Source organism: Peromyscus eremicus, chromosome 22, assembly GCF_949786415.1.
Source record: "Peromyscus eremicus chromosome 22, PerEre_H2_v1, whole genome shotgun sequence".
In the NCBI taxonomy this organism is placed as follows: domain Eukaryota; kingdom Metazoa; phylum Chordata; class Mammalia; order Rodentia; family Cricetidae; genus Peromyscus; species Peromyscus eremicus.
The window spans coordinates 30,856,810-30,879,645 of NC_081437.1; the positions used below are offsets into that span (position 1 = coordinate 30,856,810).

General features: G+C 43.8%; 1 protein-coding gene across 1 annotated transcript; it reads right to left on the minus strand.

The window, feature by feature from the left end:
* Nucleotides 1–489: 489 nt before the first annotated feature.
* On the minus strand, nt 490–17,253 carry Kcns3 (potassium voltage-gated channel modifier subfamily S member 3). The gene is made up of 2 exons (XM_059248394.1): nt 17,108–17,253; nt 490–2,504 (listed from the first exon to the last, which is right to left on the minus strand). Exon 2 carries the CDS (start codon nt 2,443–2,445, stop codon nt 970–972), a length of 1,476 nt encoding a protein of 491 aa, XP_059104377.1. The 5' UTR covers nt 2,446–2,504; nt 17,108–17,253; the 3' UTR covers nt 490–969.
* Nucleotides 17,254–22,836: the final 5,583 nt, after the last annotated feature.

The window sequence follows — 22,836 nt, forward strand, 5'->3', positions numbered from 1 at the left end:
CAGAGCGACACAGAGAAACCCTGTCTTGAAAAACCAAAGGAAAAAAAAAAAGAAATGAAAAGAAAAGAAGGAAAATGGCCTCATAGGCTCATAGGGAGTGTCACTACTAGGAGGGGTGGCCTTGCTGGAGTGTATGTAGCTTTGTTGGAGGAAGTGGGCTACTAGGGCAAGCTTTGAGGACAAAGAAGCTGAAGTCTTGCCAGTGTGTCTCAGTCACCTTCTGCTTCCTGCAGACCAAGATGAAGAACTCTCAGCTCCTTCTCCATCACCATGTCTGCCTGCACACTGCCACGCTTCTCATCATGATGATAACGGACTAAACCTCTGAACTGTAAGCCAGCCCCAATTATCTGTTTTCCTTTATAAGGCAACCATAGTCATGGCTGTCTCTTCACAGCAACAGAAACCCTAAGACACCTTCCAAGCCAGTGATGGGATAGTAGGATATACTTACTTGACATAAAAAACATACAAACAAGGCATTCTCCATACTGAATTAGAAGTTTATTGGGCTCCTAATTCCCATGTCTGGAACATGAACATGGATTTACATGCATTGTCTCATGTTGTAGCTCTCACATGCATGTCATCTTCGGTCAGCTGGATTTCTGCTCTATCGTCAGTAATTGATAGTTAGCTCAATGTGAGTGAATATGACAAACACAGAATGATGCATAAGCCGTAGCAATAAATCCTTCCCAGTATCATTTACTCTGTTCCCCCAAAAACCCATATTACAACTCTCTCTTGTAAAAAATAAATTTCAGAACAAGGCATTTAATTTTAACCTCACTGAGAAAAATAAAGATAATTCTATCATCTCGGAATTCAGCAATGAATGTCCAACTATGGCTAAAAGGTACACCCTGAGAATTAAATGATTTCTTTGAACAAACCCATTCAGGTTTATAAAGCTGTGTTAACCTAATGTCAGGAAGGGACACAAAAGACCAGTGCAAATGCCCCTACTCATTTTGTGGTACAGTTCTCCAGGGATGCGGTATTGTAAACATCCTCATTGTCTTCAATGCTAGAAGCATCGGTGGAATCAGGATCGCTGACCACGATACCAATGGAAGACAGACTGGTAATGAAGGCATGGACTTGCTGTGCATAGACATCCCTAATGTTAAAGTAAGGTAGCTCAGGGCACTTCTCCGGTGGGTCCTCGCTGCACGGGTCCACATCCATGTCCTTCTGCTTCTGGTAGTACTTGGAAAACTTGTTGAAGATGATGGTGATGGGAAGGGCTACCACCAAGATGCCACAGATAATACATGTGCTTGCAATGATCTTCCCGGCTAAGGTGACCGGATGGGTGTCTCCATAGCCCACAGTGGTCATACTGATAGTGGCCCACCACCAGCAGATGGGGATGCTGGTGAGACTGGATGCAAGTTCATCTTTCTCCACAGAGTAGATAAGCACGGAGAAGATGGAGATACCCACCGAAAGGAAGAGAAGCAATAACCCCACTTCATGGTAACTGTGCCTCAGCGTGGCCCCCAGAGACCGAAGCCCTACGGAGTGCCGGGCAAGCTTCAGAATTCGGAATATCCTCATGAGCCGAAGGATTTGGACCACCTTGCCCATATTCTCAATGTCCTCGCTCTCTTCTTCCTTGGTGTCCACAGCTAACGTGGCATAGAAGGGAATGATGGAGACGAAGTCGATGATGTTCAGAGGGTTTTTCCAGAACTTCTTTTGAGAAGGGGCGGCCACCAGCCGGATGGCCAGCTCGCCAGTGAACCATGCAATGCACGCGATCTCCACTCCTTCCAGCACAGGGTCATCCACTTCTCCGTCCTCGTTCTGGAATTCCGACATGCTGTGCACACACATGGCCACGATGGAGGCCAGCACCACGCTCAGGGAGGAGATGGCAATGAGCTTGGCCGACAGGCAGTAAGCTGGGTTTTCCATCCGAATCCAGATTTTCTTTCGGAGCTGACCAAACCTCAGCTCGTCAAACTTCTCCAGCTCTTTCTCGAACAGAGAGGATTCCTCAAAGGAGGAGTCCGTGCTGACATCATTGCTCTTCTGGTCCCAGTCCCTCTCGTGACTCTCTTCCTTGCGCTCCTGGTATCGGCTGCTGCAGCAGGAGTCGATGAAGAGCTCGTTGATACCCCAGTACTCGATCTCCTGGCAGAAGGAGAACACGCACAGCTCCTCCATGACGTGCAGCTTCCCCGTGTAGTAAAAGTTCAAAACATATCTGAACAGGGAGGGGTTCCGGTCGAAATAGTACTCTTTATCTGCCACGCTATAGTCATCACACAGCTCTAGAATGGCCTCTTCAGAATGGCAGGTCAGCAGCTTCCCCAGTCTGGTGTGAGGGAACCGTAGGAGCGTGCTCTGGTCCACAGACTGCTTAAAGCCCCCTACGTTCAAGTTGACAAGTTCCTCGTCTTGTCCAGGGCGATGGAAAAACTCACCAAACACCATGATGGATAGAGGAGGCAGAGTGCTGGCCGGGAAGGGAGATGCCCAAGATCACATTGCACCTAAAAGGAGCATAAGACAATATTAGCCTGTGCCCAGTCCTGCCTCATCAGGACTTATTTTTAATCTGCCCTTTCCAGAATGATGGGCTGCACCAAAGGCAAAACAGGAAATGCATTGACAAGAAGACAAGCACATTTCAGGGGTGTCTGGAGGGGGTTCAAAAACTTGTGCTTAAAAATCTAGTTTTGCAAAAGAAAACCTACAATATCATTTGATGAAACCTAATTCCCATTTCTCTATTAAGCACTCAAATTTCATCTTCAGCCTCTCTCTCTCTCTCTCTCTCTCTCTCTCTCTCTCTCTCTCTCTCTCTCTCTCTCTCTCTCACACACACACACACACACACACACACACACACAGGGGGGGGCTAAAAAGCAATGCAATTCTGACCACTTACTTGCACAATATAAACACATCTACAGTCTCAACCACGATGCTCTCGACAAGTCAGCTGCTGAGCTGCTGTAGGGCTTGTAGCCTACATCTGTCCATCCCAAACTCAGCCACCCACCCAGGGAGAAAGTGCTCTCCTCTTCTCCACATTTCATCCACGGGAGACAGAGATCAGCTCTTATGGCGACCGTGGGTTTCACTTTATGCTCCAGGGATGTGCTCTTTTAGAAGAGCCCATTATTTATGTTTGGGGACTGACACTCAAGAGGATATAATTATCTCCCCGTAATTAAGCACCTTATATCTTGCAGATATCATTACACTTCCCAGGATGGGGTTTCAGGACTATCCACATGGAAAGAAACTGGATGGGGAAGACCCTTTCAAGTTAAACATGCTGGTTCTTGACATGAATAGTCTTCTCTCACAGTCTCCAACACAGAATCATCGAGAATTATCGTTCCATTGATGGTCTACACTGTTTGGGCGCATGACCTGCTTTCAGTTCTAACACTAACCAGGGTATATTAGATTCATTCCTCAGAGAGAAAATATGAGGGGGGGGGGCTGAGGGAGTAAAGTTCTGTTTTTAATTTTATGAATATGTATATGTGCCACATGGGTACAGATGCCCTTGGAAGCCAGAAGAAGGCATGGATGCCCTGGAGATAGAATGAATACTGTGAACTGAACCCAGATCCTCAGCAAGAGCAGCACAGCTGACTAAACAGAATGGCAAAGGGAGCACTCAGCAGAGGGTTTCAGAGGTGGCCAGCAGGAGGGCTGTGAAGGGCCCAGTACATCAGTCTGAAGAAACTAGATTGTATTCTGTCGGCAAGACTATAATGAACTGGGCTCCCATTTCAACAGGACACCGTCATCTACAAAGCTCATGCTCAAGAACCATGCAACTGAGTTAAAAGAAAGAAAAACTCTATCTCAGTGTTGGTATTGGACCCATTCACAGCTGTCTTGAGCTGCGTGCAGCCAGCGGACGGCAGGTTGGACATGCGTACAAGTAAAGAGCCTTTGTAAGTGTATTTGTGACCATGACTTAGATCCAGTCAGACTCAGCCTTCCATGCTTCAGTCCATGACACTCCACAAGGCCTTTACCATGCTCCTTGGCCACCGGAACCATAAGTAAAAACAGTTTTCTTTAAAACTTGAAAAGCAATAATAAAGTATCAGTTCCACTGAGGGAAGACTGGAAGACCTCTACAGGGGAAGATGGAACACAAGAGAAAGGGCGCACAGCACTGGGGTGAAGCAGGGACTCAAAATGGATGTGTTGGGAAGGGAACACTTATAGAGAAAAAGTGTCAAGTTCAGGAGTTTACAGAGCACAATTGACAGGACACGGCACTTGGTTCAAGAGAAGAGAGAAATACATAGACAGGGTAAAGGAGAATACAATTTCTAACCTGCTTACAGTTGTGAACAGTAACACCAGGAAAGGATACAAAGTCAGGAAAGGAATCTCTCTTATGGCCAGCAAAAGCTACCAGCAAGAGAAAAGATTACTGCTCTGAGAGACAGAGATACACCGTAGGTCATGTTACAACCTTAAAACAGAGTCTCTTCCATCCACTCCAGGAGAAAGTCTACAATCATAAAAAAAGAATACTCGGGTGTTTGCCTCCAAGACATCAACGCTTCATCAAGCCAAAGACCAGAGCTTGGCTAATGTATCTTCAGTAAATTTGCTGACCTCTTCCAAAAATTCAATTTGCCTCCCTCTGCTTTCTGTTTTTAATTAGGCATCTTCTTTGAAAGGCCTAAGTCAGAGCTGTTGCCTTGGTCCAAATATTTATGTAACATCAGGTCTCTGATGGCCAGCGCAGGCTAATGGCACATAGGGTTGGAAAATGTTCCTAGGAGCTAGTTCAGCTAAGCTGCCACTAAGACTTTAATGGAAGCTGTGTCTTCTGGTGGATTGTTTTTCATCTTGGCTGTCCTGGAATCCCACAGTGACAGAACGTTTCTTGACACTACAGGCATACAAGGGTCTCATAATCAGGGCCTATAATCCACCTCCCCAATCTCTCCCTAGTGACCTTTCTAAAGTACACGATCACCCACGATGTCCATATTCCCACCACGTCCTTCTGCTTTGTCCTTCCTGCATTTTCTCTAGTCCACACTGGTGAAGTAAAGGTCCATCATAAAGTCCATCCATCTGCTCCACAGAGTCTCATCATAAAAGCAACACACATCATAAAACCAAAGATCTCATTAGGGGGCTTTTGGGGGGAAAAAAAGAGACAGAAGAAAGCATTGCTGGATGAGATCCAACACTGCAGCTCTAAAGGCAAGTTTGGATGTGCAGAGTCGGGACTGGATTCCTTGATGACAATTGGACCCACAGCAGCCCACTTGGAGCAGGGGAGATGAGGTTTCTACCTTTACAAAATGCATTAAGAGTCCCTACATGCAGACCATCTTTTTTCCAATTATGGTATATCCTTATATGTTTGTTTTTTCTCATCCTAGGAATTGACAGATATAGAAACAAACAATCTGAGACAAGGAACGGAGGCAGAGGTCTAAACTGGGAGCTTGGTACTCGGCATGCTTCAGCATTCCAGCTCACACGCTCAAGATCACATGGATAAAGCATGCTACTGTACATCATCACTTCCAAGGATGCTGCATTCAGGCCAGCATTTTTTTCCTTTTTTTTTTTTTAATTAACTTTTTTTTTTTTCCTTTATTTTACAGACCAACCACAGTTTCTCCTCCCCCGCCACCTCCCATTCCTTCCCAGGACTGTCATCTACCCCCCTCTCCATCCACCCACTCCTCCTCCATGTCCATTCAGAAAGGGGGCAGGCCTCCCATGGGCTTGAACATAGCATGGCACGTTAAGTTGAGGTATGACCGAGCTCCTCCCCTTGTATTAAGGCTGGGCAAGATAATCCAGCATGGGGAACAGGTTCCCAAAAGTCAGCCAAGTGCCAGGGACAGGTCCTGGTCTCACTGCTAGGAGCCTTCCAAACAGACCAAGCTACACATCTGTCACACACATGCAGAGGGCCTAGGTCGGTCTCATGTAGGCTCCCTAATGGTTAGTCCAGAGTCCATGTGCTTCCATGAGCTCAGGTTCTGTGGGTTTCGCAGTCATGACCTTGACCTCCCTGGCTCATACAATCCCTCCTCCCTTTCTTCAGGAGGACTCCCAGAGCTTGGCCCAGTGCTTGACTGTGGATCTCTGCATCTGCTTCCATCAGTTACTGGATAAATGCTCTGTGATGACAATTAGGGCAGTCACCAATCTGATTATAATGAAAGGCCTGGTCAGGCACCCTCTCCACCACTGCTAGGGGTCTTAGCTGGGGTCATCCTTGTGGATTCCTGGGAGTTTCCCTGGAATCAGGTTTCTCCCTAGCCCTTTATCTACCCCCAAACCATCTCTTTCACCCAGCCCACCGAACTCGCTCCCTCAAGTTCCCACCCCTGCACTCCACCCCCACCCCCAGTTTACCTAGGAGATCTCTTCTATTTCCCCTTTCCAGAGAAATCCATGCATCCCTCTTGGGCCATCTTTGTTATCTCAGGCTAGCCTGTATTAAAATCCATTCATTTGTTCCTTTCAGGAACATTTAGTGAGTCAAAGGTACACATCTGTACTACGTGATATAGCCCTTGTTTATATACACAGGCAGTTACATACACTTGGCTCTCCATGTCTATGCAGGTCCACACTGGAGGATTCTAGCAACTGGAAACCAGTGGATGCAAATACTTGCTGCTGTGACTGACAATGTAATCTAATCCTTGGGACACACATGATGGAGAGAATCAGCTCCCACAAAGTTGTCTTCTGACCTCCACCCACAAACGATGGCATGTTTGTGTATACACACTAAATAAATAAGCCTTTGCAATTCAGGAAAAAAATGCATGTATTGCAACGATATACACAATGAAAGATAATTTAACTTTAAGATCAATATAAATTACATAAATACAAAAATGAATTCAAATATATCGACTTGAACACATTTGCATTTTCTTTAATATTGGCACAGTAAAATGTCAAGAAACACGTTCGATCGTGTAAGAGTTGTACTTTATACCCCACTAGCAACATCTGTTTTCTTAACAGATGACATGACCATGTCATCGAGAGGCTGGATTTCAAGACTGAGGAGACGGTAATGCACCTGGCTCAAAGGCATGAGTCTTCAAGTTCACATCCCAGCACCCACACAAAAGCCACGTGGGTGTGGCAGCCCATCTGTAACCCCAGCTGCATGGAAAGTAGACATGGGGCATTCCCCAGAGCAAGCTGCCTAGCCAGACTGTGTGAAACAGTGGTCTGAGGGGTCAGCAGGAGATCCTGACTCAACATATAAAGGTGAAACTCCACAGTGGAAGACACTTGGCATCATCCTTGGGCTTCCATGCACACACAAGTACACATGCACCTGCCTATATGTACCACACACATGAACATGTATATACACATGCATACATACCCACACACACATAAAAATACATATGAAAGAAAGAAAAGAGGGAGGGAGAGAAAGACGGAAGAAAGAACAAAGGAATGAAGGAATACAGGAAGGAAGGAAGCAAGCAGGCAGCTGGCTTTTTGGTTTGGTTTGGTTTTTGAGACAAGGTCTCACTATGTGGCCTTGGCTGACTTGAACTTGCTCTGTAGACCAAGCTGGCCTTGAACTCATAGAGATCCACCTGCCTCCAGAAGGTAAATTTTATCATTGCAGAGTAGTCATATCTTATAACTAAGAAAGTGTGAATGTTGACGTATGGTTGGGGGAAAAACATAGACTAAGAAACTTGAAAAATGCATATACTGAACATGTGCACAGCTTTCTCTTGTCATTGTTCTCTGAACAATAGGGCATAGCAACTACTGGCACAGCAACTGCACTGTACGAGGTGCCACCCAAGTGCCACCCATTACTTCAAGACCATTCAAAGCCTGCAGGAGAGAGCATGCCTGGGCTTTATGCGAATGTTACACCATTGTTGAACACCTGAGGGTTTGGGTATCTGTAGGGGTCCTAGAAACCAAGGGATGACTGTCATTATACAGCACGTATGTGCACGTGTAGATATACAGTGAATCATACATCTACTAAATCCAAATGCAGATCAACTAACTTATGAACCATAAATGGGTAAGTTTTTCTGACTCAAAAAATCCTGGTTATGAGAAAGTAATTTTGTATGGGGAAACCATAGCAACATAAAAATGAATTATAGAGAAGACTGCCACATATATCACATGGAAGAGATTTAGTGCACTTAGTACATGAAGAGGGTTAATTTTAAGAAAAAAATGAACTAGGGCATTGTGGGAAATGGACAAGAGATGGGAACAGGCAGCTCATAAGAGAAAACCACAAAGGGGAACAAAGTCAGGGGGAAAAATGTTCAACCTTCCTCAAAAGCACATGTGAAAACCACACTGTCGCATTACATCTAATGCACCAAATCGGAGCAAGAGCCAGAAGAACGTCTCCATGGAGTGCTGGCCAGTCTGTGGAGAAGCAGGCCTCTCCACATGGTGCTGGGAATACAAAATGAAGGGAAGCCCTCAGGGAGGGGAACTTGGCAACGTTTGATGGACTGGCGTGGGCTTTTACCCTCCGACCTAGTCACCTCTCCTCTAGAACTCTTTTCCCAGAGTTAGACAAGCAAAGCACTCTTGTGTGTAGCTGGAAACAATCCAAATGTCCATCAATAGAGGAGTGACTGGAAATAAATTACGGTCTACTTCTACATGCGCGCACGCGCACACACACACACAGAGTAATGGAATGGTTTCCAGAATGTTTGTCTTAGGTGAGAGGGGAAAAAGCAAAGCATAAAAAAGTGTCAGTAATATGCAGCAGTTTTTCTAAGAAAGAAAGTGAAACTGGGCCTGAGAGATGGCTCAGCCAGAGAAGCCACCTGTCACCACCTGTCACCAAGTCTTACAACCTGACTTTGATCCCTGGGACACACATTGTAGAAACAAAGATACGGCTCCCTCAAGTTGTCCTCTGACCACACACACACACACACACACACACACACACACATCGTGCACATACAATTAAACAAATAAATGGCCAGGTAGACAGTCAACAGACAGACAGACGATAGATATTTTAATAAAGAAATCAAGGGAAATTATGAATGTAATTATATACATACATGCATGTGTCTATTTACATATGTGTGCTTATAAAAAGGAAACAGTAGTAATATAAGCAAAAGAAAACCATAAAATATCCATAGGGCACAATATCAGAAAGTGAACTCAGGACCATGTTAATGTTTGCCTAATTATGGGACAAAATTAAATTAAAACAGACATTTCTTAAAAACCATTACCCTATATCAAGTTGCTAGCTCAACCTCCCATGGATGAATTACGTCAATAAACTGACTATACAGCCTAGGACCAAAATAAATAGCAATATTAAAATACTTTTAGTAATCACAGTTATGCACTTATTCTTTTTTAAAATATTTTATTTTGTGTGTGTGTGTGTGTGTGTGTGTGTGTGTGTGTTGCTTCCATGTATGTCTGTGTACCCAGTGCATGCCTGGTGCTTCCAGAAACCAGAAGGTTCTTGGAACTGGAGTTTTGTGGGTGCTGGGAATTGAACCCAGGTCCTCTGGAAGAGTAGCTAAAGCTCTTAACCACTGAACCATCTCTCCAGCCCTATATACTTATTCTTAAATGTTTGTATACATATAGGATCAAGCACAGGGAGTGTTATGTTAATATCCCTAAGCACCCCAAGATTTTAGGTACAAAATTAAAAAAAAACATGAATATAAGAATCAAAGAAATTCAATAAAAGCTCTCTGATGCTGAGTTTGAATTGGAAATGACAGCATAAACATACAATTTACTTTTTGCACATCTTATTTCCTATCTCTGTCTACCAAAAACAAACAAAACAAGAAAACATCCTGAAACAGATGATCATATTACAGATGCTACTTGGCCACTCATCTCTCTCTTTAAAAGTGAGGTACTGGTTCCCACCTCTGCTAGGAGTGCTGACAGCTAGGAGTTCTCAGCTAAGTCAGTCTCCACTCGGGAATCACCGTCATCCAAAAGTGAGCTGCTTCCCAAGGTCAGAAACACAGCCCGTGACTTGTCTGTAAGAGGCTTGTAATAACCCAGCATCTTATTATGTAAAGGTGGGCCACCCAGCTCCAGAGCTCTGTGACAGCCAAGTGAGGTCTGTGTTTAAATCCCATCAAAGCTCAACACCTCGCTTTACTGAAGCCTCCTCTCCCTGCTCTTCACAGGCACCGACCCCAAGGACACCCAACACGTTCTTGTACATATCTGCCTCTGCCTATTTTAGAGAGCCCATCTAGAAACAACTTAGAAGTATCCCAATTTAGTGAGACAGAAACAAGTAAATACAATTTCTCCCTAAAAGAGCAAAGGGTTCCTTGGATGAACAGCCAATTCCCAGTCTGGGAACAGAAATGCACAAGAGGAGCCTGGAAGTTCCTTCTCTACCAGAACCCAAGGGAGAGTCAAAAAACATTCAAAGAAAACTAAGAAGACTTCCACCTGCTGAAGAGAAGAAGCATGTGTCTCACAGGAAAAATGCAGAGATCTGCAACAGATTTTAACATATCAAATGCGATTAAAAAAATTCTTAAGGTCATGGCAATAATTTCCCTGCCAATGCATGTGTGCATGTTCCGTATGTACACAGCTGCATGGGTGCACAAGAGTGTGAAAGCCAGAAGGTGACCTTACTGTCATTACTCAGTACCATCCACCTTGTCTTCTGAGACAGGGTCTGGCACTTGTGCCTAGAACTTGCAGACACAGTCAGGCTGGCTGGCCAGAGCCCCAAGGATCTGTCTGTGTCTACGTTCCCAATTCTGTGATTACAAACACACCACCACGTCTGACCTTTTAAAACAGGTTCTCGAGATTGAAGTTGGCTCCTCCTACTTGTACAATATGCCCATCATTGATCACCTCCTCAGCCCCCACAGTAATCACTTTTCAAAAGGAAAGCAGGTCTTAGGTCACTTTTGGAGACTACTCAAGCACCAACTCATAATCCTGTGAAAGCAAAGAGGAAAAATCTAATACTTTATCCTGCTTTCCTGTGAGAATTATACTTGAGAAAAAAAAATAATACAAGAGTTAATGAGGAAAATTTTTCTTTATAAAAATATCCCAATAATTTGAAAACGCAGCAGTGGAAAGAATCAAATGGCCTAATAGAAAGTAATTATTTACATTTAAAAACAAGTTTGAATGTTAAAAGTTGAAAATAATAACTGAAAAGGTTTTGGTGTGACTATAGTGAATGTCACAAAAAATAAAATGTAAGATAGAAATTGTTACCAGAGTCAAAGAACATTTCCAGTAATAAAAAAAAAAAAATGCCAATCTATCAAAAGAAGACACAAGCACTATAAACATACTTAGCAATAGAGCCCAAAAAAATTACATGTTTTAAAAATAATGGCAGAACTAGAGGGGGAAGTCATTGGAATTTCTATATCCCACTTTCAATAACATATGGAACAATTACACAAATATCCACAGGGAAATAAAGAAGATTCAAACATCATGATAAACCACAAGATCTAACAGAGACAGAGCACTCCAGCTAGCAAGAGCTCTCTCTAATGGACATAGAACACTCTCTAGTACAGACAAGTCATCGAACAGCCTGGATAGATGCTAAAGTGTGCTAGTCATCTCTCGTCACTTTGACAAATGACTTGAAGTAATCAACTTAAAAAGAGAACAGGTTTGCCTGGCTCACCGTTTCAGACATTTCAGTACATCATCACTCGGCCCTGATGTCTTGGGCCTATGGAGAGATAGAGAGCACAGCATTGTGGGATTACATGGGTCAACCTCAAGGCAACCAGGAAGCAAAGCCAGTAAAAATGGAGGGCAGGTAATATCATATCCTCATCAATGGCACATCCCCAGTGAACTAACCTCCTACTACTATATCACTTCTTAACATTTACATCACCTCTCAATGGTGCCATAACCAAGGACCCAGCCTCTGTCTAACATACCCAGTCCTTTGGAGACATTCGAGATTTAAATTACAGCCAAAAAAAAAAAGCAAACAAACAACACAACAAAATAAAAATGATTTAAGTTGTAAAGTACACCAACCACAATGGAATAAAATATACATCAACAACAAAAGAAAATCTGGGAGTAATTTTTCAGTGTGGAAACTAAACAATACTTCTCAAGGACCCAGAGTCAAAGGGGAAATTTTTTTAAATGCAATAAACAAAGACAAAAATTCATCAAACTTTACAGGGTTCTATAAAACAGTGACTAGGAAAAACATATAGATTTATATACCTATTTTTAAAGAAAGAAGGTCTTAAATTAAGAATTCTCTCCCTTAAAACCAGGAAAAGAGGAAGGTCAGGGCCAAATTTAACTTAAGTAAGAAGAAGATGATCACACTTAAAATGAATGAAACAGAAAATAAGAATATGAACACAGAAAATTCAGAAGGCCAAAAACTGGACATTTTTTAAAAAATCAATAAAACTGATCAATCTTTAGCCATATTAACCAAGAAGGAATGGAAGAAAATCCCAATTAGCAAAATCAGCAGCAGAAGAGGGTATGTCACTACTGACCTCACAGAAGTGGGAAGAACTGTAAGAGCATTCTGTGAACAAATTTGTACACCCACATTAGATAACCTATAACCTAGATAAAGCAGTTAAACTGCTAGAAATACACAACTTACAGAATATAACTCAAGACGAGAAAGAGAATCTAAATGAACTTGCAAGACACTTAATTTGCAGGGAAAAGTCAAGCACCTACTGCTAGTCCCATCACTCCTTAGCACGGATCCTTCACAGATCACAAATCTTTCCAAAACCATGAAGAGGAAGATGCCCCTCCCAATTCTATGAAACCAGTATTCCTTTCATACCAAACCTACAAATAGGCACAAGAAGGAAAGTGAAGACCATTGTCCCTATGAATACAGATGCACCCATAATGAGCAAATCACTAGCAAGCCAACTCCATTAACATGTCTTAGTTAGGGTTATACTGCTGTGATGAAACACTATGACTCAAAGCAACTTGCAGCAGAAAGGGTTAACTTCATTCACAGGTCTTATAACAGCTCATGTCAAATGCAGTATGAGGGCAGGAACTTGGAGGCAGGAACTGATGATGCAGAGGCCATGAAGGGGTGCTGCTTACTGCCTTGCTCCTTGTGGCTTGCTCAGCCTGCTTTCTTATAGAACCCAGGACCACCAGCCTGGGATGGCACCACCCACAATGGGCTGGGCCCTCCCATATCAATCACTAATGCCTTACAGGCTTGCTTACAGCCCAATCTTATGGAGGCATTTTCTCAACTGAGGCTCCTTTCTCTCTGATGACTCTAGCTTATACCAAGTTAACATAAAACTAGCCAACACAACATATAAAAAGGATTTTATACTTTGACTATTCAGGCTTACCTCAGAATGAAGGACTGGTTTATATATGTAAATCAGTCAGGACATTAAATCATACTGCCATGTATATAGGCCACTGTCCATAGACATGCCCTGATACATTGCATCATCATACATGAAATATCCCCCACCAAATAAACATATACAAACAGAAAGTGCATTGGTGGTCACTTGGGGCTGAAAGGAGGGAAGAGAACTGGCATTGCTAATGGGTATGGATTTCTTTTAGGAGTGATAAGAATATTTTAGAATAAGAGAGTTATACAACCTTTTGAACATAGTAAAAACAGAACTATACATTTTTAAAGAGCAAATTTTGTTATATGAAATATATTTCAGTAAAACTGCTTTTAATAAGTTTCACTTAATGAATGAAGAATTGATAGGTCTTATTGGTCGTTACCTTATAATGAAAGACCTAGGAATTCTGTTGGTCCAATAATCTTATCTTTATCCTTAGACCCAAAGGTAAATGTGGCTGCTACCCCTCATCAAGGGAGCCTCTCTTTACAGCAACTGGAGACCATCACAGGAAACCACTGGTAGAGACAATGAAAAGATGCACATCATGGGGAACCCAGTCCTGATACATCACACTCCTGCATCTATGGCTGGGGGAACATTGTGGAAGATGGGGTGGAAAGACTGTAAGAGCCAGAACACCAGGAGGGCTGCTGTGGAAAAGCCTCTCCTAGAAATGACTGCATAAGAAGGACTGGAACAATGGCAGTATCAGTGGACTTGTTAACATGGACAAGGGGGATTTTATGGGATCCTTTCCCTAGACAAAGAACTACAGGCAACTAATGTCTGCTGGGAAGAGGAGAATTAACTTCTCCCAGGGATGAGCCCTTTGTTGGTTGTCCAATGCAGAGTGGTCAGCCTTGAAACCGTATACACACCAACAATTAAAATGGACTCAGCAGGTTGTGTGTGTGTGTGTGTGTGTGTGTGTGTGTGTGTGTGTGTGCATCTGAGCTTATACATACATGCGCGCGCGCGCACACACACACATATGTATATGTATATAATAATAATCAAAGAGAAAGAAGCTATCAACTCGAGGGTGGCAGGGGGAACATGGGAGGGAAAAAAGGGAGGGTAGTTGGGAAGTGCTAGAGGGTGGAAAGGAAGGCACAAAATGATATAATGATATAATTCTATTTCTATTGAAATTTTTTAAAGACCCGGACAGTGGTCATCAATGACTGCCAGATAATAAATCAATGAGGTATTTCCTAACATAGATCAAAGTTACATCATCTGTCCCCTTAGCAATGCCCAATGTAACAAAAGGGACACAAGGTAAAACATCTCCTGATGGACATCTATAAACAGTCCCACAGACCTAGATTCATTTGAGCCTGGTCTAGATCTAACTCCTAATTAAAATAAAATAAGGGATTTCAGAATAATATGTTTAATGACATCAAAAGGGATGTTAGTAGCAAAATTGAGACTCTAGGAACCCACACACACAAAAATATGACATAGATCATTAAGAGAAGCAGAAAACAGAATCAGTCTATACATTTTGTATGAATCTTGATTCTAACAAATCAAATGCATATATGCATATTGTTTCATTATGGATTTATTTGCATTGTATTTGCATATGTATTATATCTGCAGTACACATATATGTAAACAGGCACATCAAGTAGCAATTAGATGTGTGATATTATAAAAGACAGCTAACTCTCCAATGCCCTAATGGTATTCCAAATATACACTAACATACTTATAGATAATCTCATACAGCATTTGGGATTGATTTCTAAAAAAGGATATGGAAGACAATAACGTTATAATCATCCCCACCACCAGAAAACAAAAACTCCACAATGGAATCAGAACTAGGAAAACAATTAGCTTACCATACTCTTTCATAACTTGTACCCATTACCTTAATATTTAGCCTTTCTTGTTTTCTTTCTTTCATGTTTCCTCATACCCACTTGTATACTTGTTTACGTGTATACATACACTAGTACCTAGAGTAATGTATGTACCTAGAGTCTGCACATGAAAATCACTGCTCCACCTGAGCCGTCTTGCATGGAGGTACACTCATACAGATGTCTGTAACAGTAGAGTTCAGACACGTCAGGGAAGGAGTTCCGGAGAATTTGAATGCGCTGGGTCAAGCTCACAGTTCCCTCCTCTTACTCTTGCCCTGTTCCACTTCAACAGCCCCTTGTGACCACTTTATATCAGCATTTGTCACACGGTAGTGTCGAGCTTTCTGTACTTGATCCTTACTCTGCACAAATACGGAATGTCTAGCCCGTCTGTAGCATTCATCTGTCCTCTCTATACTATAGTCTCTTTTATTAATGACCTGTCCTTGTCTGGTAAAAAAAAAAAAACAAAAAACACTCATTTTTATTTGAAAGAATTAGCAAATGCTATTGCTGTTCTCAGAAAAAAAAAAAAAAAAGTGATAGCAGATCTAGACCAGGCATGGCAAAATTCAGTGCCTCCGATGGCCACAGGGTGAAGTCAAGCAAGAAAAGGGACAGGGTTGGAGAGACGGCTCAGCTGTTAAGAGCACTGACTGCTCTTCCAGTGGTCCTGAGTTCAGTTCCCAGCAACCACATGGTGGCTCACAACCATCTGTAATGAGACATGGTGCCCTCTTCTGGCCTGCAGGAATATATGCAAACAGAACACTGTATAGCTAATAAATCTTAAAAAAATAATAATAATAAAGGGACAGTTAGGGGATTGCAATGACTTCTTCAGAGTTAAACAGGGAGAGACTCCACAGCACTTCAGTACTTTGGGGGATAAAGGATAGACTTATCAGTGTTTATGGAGAAACAACACTCTGATTTATATGTAGGAGATCTGAGCTGAAGCACTGGGCTTTAAACATTATACGGCTCCAAAGAAATGTGCTTCTGGGCACACCATGTCCTGAGCCAGACCGCTGACAATTCCAGTTCTGTGGCATCCATGTTAAGCTAGACATAAAAGGACTCCTATTGCAAGAGCAGTGGTGACCTTTCTTCAAGTCTGAACCGCAAATGTTTAAAAAAAAAGAAAGAAAGAAAAGAAAAAAGAAAAGCAGAGAGAAGGGGAAAGGAATGTGTATAACCCATTAATTTGTGCTTTTTTTTTTCTTTCTGATGTAAGACACTGAGGCAGGGCCTTATATAGGCCACACTGATTTCTGACTCACTAAAGTTCAGGGATAACTGAATTTCTCACCTTCTTGCCTCTGTTCTTTTTTTTTTTTTTTTTTTTTTTTGGTTTTTCGAGACAGGGTTTCTCTGTGTAGCTTTGCGCCTTTTCCTGGAACTCACTTGGTAGCCCAGGCCGGCCTCGAACTCACAGAGATCCGCCTGGCTCTGCCTCCCGAGTGCTGGGATTAAAGGCGTGCACCACCACCGCCTGGCTTTGCCTCTGTTCTTAAGTGCTGGGAGCACAGAAGTGTGCTACCATGCCCGATTTTTATGCTGTGCTGGGGATCAAACCCAGGGCTTCCATGAATGCTAGGCAAGCACCTTAAGCTATCTCCAAAACTTTTTAAAGCTGGCTTGTGATAAGATCACAAGCTGATCTAACCTTCCCAGGCCTATACCCTGTTTGTTTCAACTGCCCATCAGATTTTACCATGAGAAGAACGCCCCCATCTGTTGATGTCCTGTTTTTCACTATACCATAAAACACTTTTCTCCTCCTCTGATGACAACAACTGTCAGAGAGACCGATACAGAAAGACAACTCACCCTCGTGGTGGCGATGTCACACACTCTGCCCTCATCCTGCACAGTGGAACATCCATCGTCATCCAAGAAGCTTCTCCCGTCTTCCTTGGCTGGAGTATGGGGTGCGCACAGGCATTTAGTGACTCAAAGGAGAAGAATGTGGTCCTCCGGTCATACAAGCCAAAGCAGATGCTGGGAAGTCAAGCCCACCTGCAGAGGAAAGCACCAGGAAGCTGTCACTCCAAGGTGGAAACAAAACCAAGACATTCTGTCACCAACTCAGTGCTCCGGGCACGTTTTCCTGATGAGACACAAACCTTCAAGCCCCATTGAACTTTGGTGGAGGAACTGGCCTTTTCCCACGATGGAACCAGCGCTCCACCTGAACTCACAGATAGAACTAAGGACTCCTAGAACTTGACTACAGCGGAACATCTGGAGCATCACATCTGTCACAGGCCGTGAAACATCCGAGATAAACTGGGCACTGGAGTTTGGGTCTCGCTCACTTCCCACACAGCTGCTTATAAGAGAGTTATTCTCCTAGCCGATCCATTGAGGATATGCTGTAAAGTTCGAAATGAATATACTTCAATCCATTTCGGAGGCAAATTTATAGGGGTTACTGCTCTAATAGAATTAATTCCATGGCTACAGTTTGAAATCAATAGATTTCAAGGGCTGGCCAAATTCAATTCCTCTTTCTTTGTACATTGCTATATGTCGCAGATCAGAGATGATTTTGGATCCTAATGCAGAGTTCTCCACAAACATGAGGATGTTCCTGCATGGACTAGGGGGTTAGGTTTATGTCAAAACAAACAAAAGATAACACTGTGCTCTCTCTCTCTCTCTCTCTCTCTCTCTCTCTCTCTCTCTCTCTCTCTCTCTTTCTCTCAAGTTAAAAAAAGCAAAAATAAAAAAATCCCAACCAAGTAAGTCTTGCCTCATGTTGACATATTCCTATAGGTCTACGCTGACATTCAAACATCTATCCCTTTATTTTTATTTTTTTCATGTTTTCCAATCAACACCAGCCAAAAGGAGGAGGGGGTCGTCATGGAGAAGAAGAAAATATCGATGTTGAGCAGAAGACAGGCAGGAAGTGTCTGTGACTACACCAGTCATTAAGCAAACACTCAGTGTGGTTGAAGATCTTCTAAGGTCCTGGGACCTCACATAGCACACAGCAGCTACTCTAACACCCCAAGAGCTCACAAGCCCTAACCCAAGCAAACATGTGAAAACAAACATGTCTGAACAATGTCCTGGAGACAGTACAGGCAGAGCCAGGGAGGAACATGGTGTACAAGTTGGCCCCAACAGGGACAGAGCACATCCTGACACTCCATGGGGGTAAATTTCCACTCCTAACAGACGGTCACGAGAATGATCCAGAAGGGAAATGAGGCTCCATGCCTCAGGTGAGTGGAACTCTTGATAGAAAAGCAGAGAAGTCTCTTTATAGGGATGAAGAACAGGATTTCAGACATTAAAGGCTCCTATGTCCTCCTCCGGCCCCTCAGTCTCCAATTCTCCCTCCCTCCTCCTCTTCAGTGCCTCCCGGCAGTACCTTAAACATTCCCTCCCAAGCACAGGCAGAAATGCTACAGTGCCTCTAATCTTTCCTCTCAGATACCTTTCAAACTGCAACATCCTTTAAGAGAAAGTTAACCCGGAGATAATTAACCCCGAACAGCTTTGATATCACTATGCTCATTACTGAAGGAAGAAAATAAAGAGTTCTGAGGCTCTTGAAGTTCGTTGCACAGAATGGTCAGGGCTGACCCAGGGACATATACATGGTGAGGATACACCCAAGTGTGTCCTCTAAACACAAAACTGTACCCAGGGAGGCCTGCAGTCGACGTGTCATGAATAAATGACATCTCAAACAGCCACTTCCTCCCTGCCACCTAAACTCAAAATTCCTGAGCCTTACTAGATTTTTCCATCACCTTGACCACTGTCGAATGGTGGGAACTAGGGAGATGGCCCAGTGGGTAAAGTCGCTTCCTTCAAAAGCCTGAGAACCTGAGTTTGATCTCCAGAGACCACATAAAAGTGCAGGATGTGGCATCACATCTTTGTAATCCCAGCAGGCTGAGATGGGAAGATCCCTGGGGACCAATGGCCCGCCAGCCAATAAGAGACTCTGCCTCAAAAGAAGTAGACTGCATTGGTCAGATGATACCCCAAGTGGTCTTCCTGCCTCCATACACACACACACACACACACACACACACACACACACACGCACGCACGCACGCACGCACGCACGCACGCACGCACGCACGCACGCACGCATTAACCCTTTGATTTCCAAAACAAGTATAATACCAGTCAATAGTAATTATGAATTTATACCAATCCATACCACTGTAAGATCATTTGTGTTCTAAATGAACCCAACATAAAAAAAGATAGCTAGCATTTTCTGAATCCCCCACACCATGCTAGGTACATTTGTATGACTTTTACAAACATCTCCTCAACCTTCAACCACTGCGTATGCCAGGTATTATTCTCAATTCAGAGGTGGGATACCCAGACCCAAAGATGCTATCTGCCCACAGTTCCACACCCAAGAAGTTGCAGGACCAAGGATCATCTCACTTACCTCTGTCCCCATCACTGTCACACCACATTCTTCTGAAGTGTTATCTAGACTGAGGATACCGACACTTAGGTACAGGGCCCCGCTAGCCATCTTCGTATTAATTATCGCTGTCATACAGTGGTTCTTCACACGTTTTTGTTCAAACCGATTTCCCTCTCCCAAGCCAACAAAATTAAAGAGTAAATGAGAGGGGGAAAAAATCGATATAGGTAATGAAGGGCAGCTGGGCAGAGGCAGAGGAGGAAACTGGGAAGGACCAAGCAGCTGCCAAGACCTATCCCGGCACAGGAAACGCAAATGAAATCATCTTATCCTGGGCAGTCAGCCCACGCCGCTGCCCCAACAGTGGAGCATCTCAAGGCCAGGTCAAAGGTCAAAGGTCAAACCCTCAGAGGTTCTGTATTCTTAAACACTCCCAAAACCTCCCTTGCACTGACTCCAGGCTCCAAGGGGGCACTTCCTCGTGACTAGAGGACCTGGGCACCTAGCCAACAGGTAACACATCTCTACCTTTGTGGTTTATCAATGCATAGAACTTAGTAAAGTGGAAAGAGGCTTATTTACAGTTTCCTGCGAGTTTGATGTCATAGTTAGGGTTTCTGTTGCTGTGATTAGACATCATGACTGTGAGCAATTCAGAGAGGAGAGGGTTTATTCAGCTTACACTTCCACATCATAATCTATCACTGTAGGAAGTCAGGACAGGAGCTGATGCAGAGGCCATGGAGGGGTGTTGCTTACTGGCTTGCTCCTCAGGGCTTGTTCATCCTGCTTTCTTTCTTTCCATCTTTCTTTCTTTCTTTCTTTCTTTCTTTCTTTCTTTCTTTCTTTCTTTCTTTCTTTCTTTCCTTCTTTCTTTCTTTCTTTCTTTCTTTCTTTCTTGTTTGTTTTGTTTTGTTTTTTGAGACAGGGGTTCTCTGTATAGTTTTGGTGCCTGTCCTGGATCTCACTCTGTAGTCCAGGCTGGCCTTGAACTCACTGACATCTGCCTGGCTCTGCCTCCCGAGTGCTGGGATTAAAGGTGTGCACCACTGCCGTCTGGCTTTCAGCCTGCTTTCTTAAAGAACCCAGGACCACCTGCTCAGGGATGGCACCACCCACAGTGGACTGGGCCCTCCCCCATCAATCACTAATTAAGAAAATGCCCCGCAGCTGAATCTTATGGAGGCTTTTTCGTTTTTCCTCGTTTCAGAGGACTCTAGCTTATGTCAAGTTAATATAAAACTAGCCAGCAAAGTTTGATCCGTTTTTTGATACCAGGAAATGAGTTTCTGAATTTACACAGCTGACCTTAATCTGTGATGAGAACCTGGGAAATGGTACCTACTCCTGGACCCGACAACTTCCCTGGAGATATCTTGATCTTACAAACTTCCACAGTAGACGTCTCCACCTTGGAACTGCTGCACTACAGGGCAGGGTGATTGCTTCTTTGGGAGTGCCCCACAGATTTTGGGGTATTTAGTGGTATCAATAGGCCCCAGCAACTATGTACCAAGGCTATGACAATCAGAGATCTCTCCAGAGCTGGCAAGATATTCGTAGTAGCAAAAGGCATTTGTCATCAAGGCCGAAGACCTGAGTTCAATTCCTGGCGACCACACAAGAAGGAGAGAACCAATTCCAACAAGTTGTCCTCTGACCACAAGCACACCATGGCATATGCATGTACACACACACACACACACACACACACACACACACACACACACAAATAAACAAACAAATAAATAAATAAATTAGTTTTTAAAAACCCAATAAGAGATTCTGTTAAATGTCTCCAGCCCCTGTCAAGTGTTCAGGTTAGGAAGCAAAATGATCTCCAGTTGAGACCGGAGCTCTGCAAATGAAGTACCGGTTCAGACCCCTGTTTGCAACTGAGCATGCAGTGATGCTTCCCTGAGGACGTGATCCAAGGATTGTCCTCCAATACTTATTCCTTTACAATCAGTCATATCATTTCATACCATGATGTCAGTCAAGAAAAACCTTAAAAATAAGGAAAGATAAGAGCAGTGTTAGGGGCTGGGAAGATGGCCTTAGTAGGTAAAGTACTTGCCACACAAGCATAAGGACCTAGGTTTGGACCCCAAACCTGCACATAAAATCCAGTCATGAATGACATATACCTATAATCCCAGCCATGGGGAGGCAGAGACAGGCAGATCCCTGGAGGTCACAGGCCAGCCAACCTAGCCAAATAGGTGAGTTCCAGGTTCCGTGAGAGACCCAATCTCAAAAAACTAAGGTGATAACAACCAGGATCTGAATTGATGTCCATGGCTCCTGCTACTGCCGAGGGCTGTGTGGATACCCGGGTCTGGTCAGCCACCTGAGACCATGTTGGTGTCACAGGGTCATGCTGCTGCTGCTGGAGCAATACTGATCTGGGTGGCCAGCACTGCCACCAGGGCCATGGTGACATCCTGGCCTGAGCTGCAGCCAAGGGCTCTGTGTGTGCCTGTGGTCCTGCTACAGCTGCATCTGTGTCGATCTCCATTGCCCATGTTACTATGGAGGACCATAGGAACCATGCATATCGAAATCCGAGGGTCCTACTGAGCTGGCATTGCCCTTCAATGGCCCTGGAAACAAAGCCCTGCCCCTCACTGGCCATTGCAGCTGAAGAGCTGGCCCCACCCCCTCACCACAGGAACAGGAGAGCTGGCTCTGATGGATGCCACACGTGTTGAAGAGCTAGCTCCGCCTCTCACTTGGGAGGGGGTGCAGTCCCAGCAGCCTGGAATGACCAAATCAGCTATCACCCAGACCCACATCCAGGACTTTGACCTTCGGGAGCACATGAAGGGACTGGCCCTCTGGAACCACAGCTACAGGATCTCCACAACTCGGGGCAACAGCAGGCCGTCTGAGAGGAGTTCTGTGAGGATCCATTATTGATGGTGTACCAGAAGCCAGAGGCCTTGAACCTGATCAACAATACATTACACAATTAACATTTGCAAGTAAAGCTGAGTGAACAGCAGGGTATACTGCATGACACACCACAACTCCCAGTGCCTCTAAGACAGTGAAGAGGTGTAGGAAAGGTAGTTAAGATGGAGTAAAGTGTGTTTGTCTGGTTGGTTGGTTTTGCTTTTAATTAAATTTTTTATTTTCTTTGCGGGAG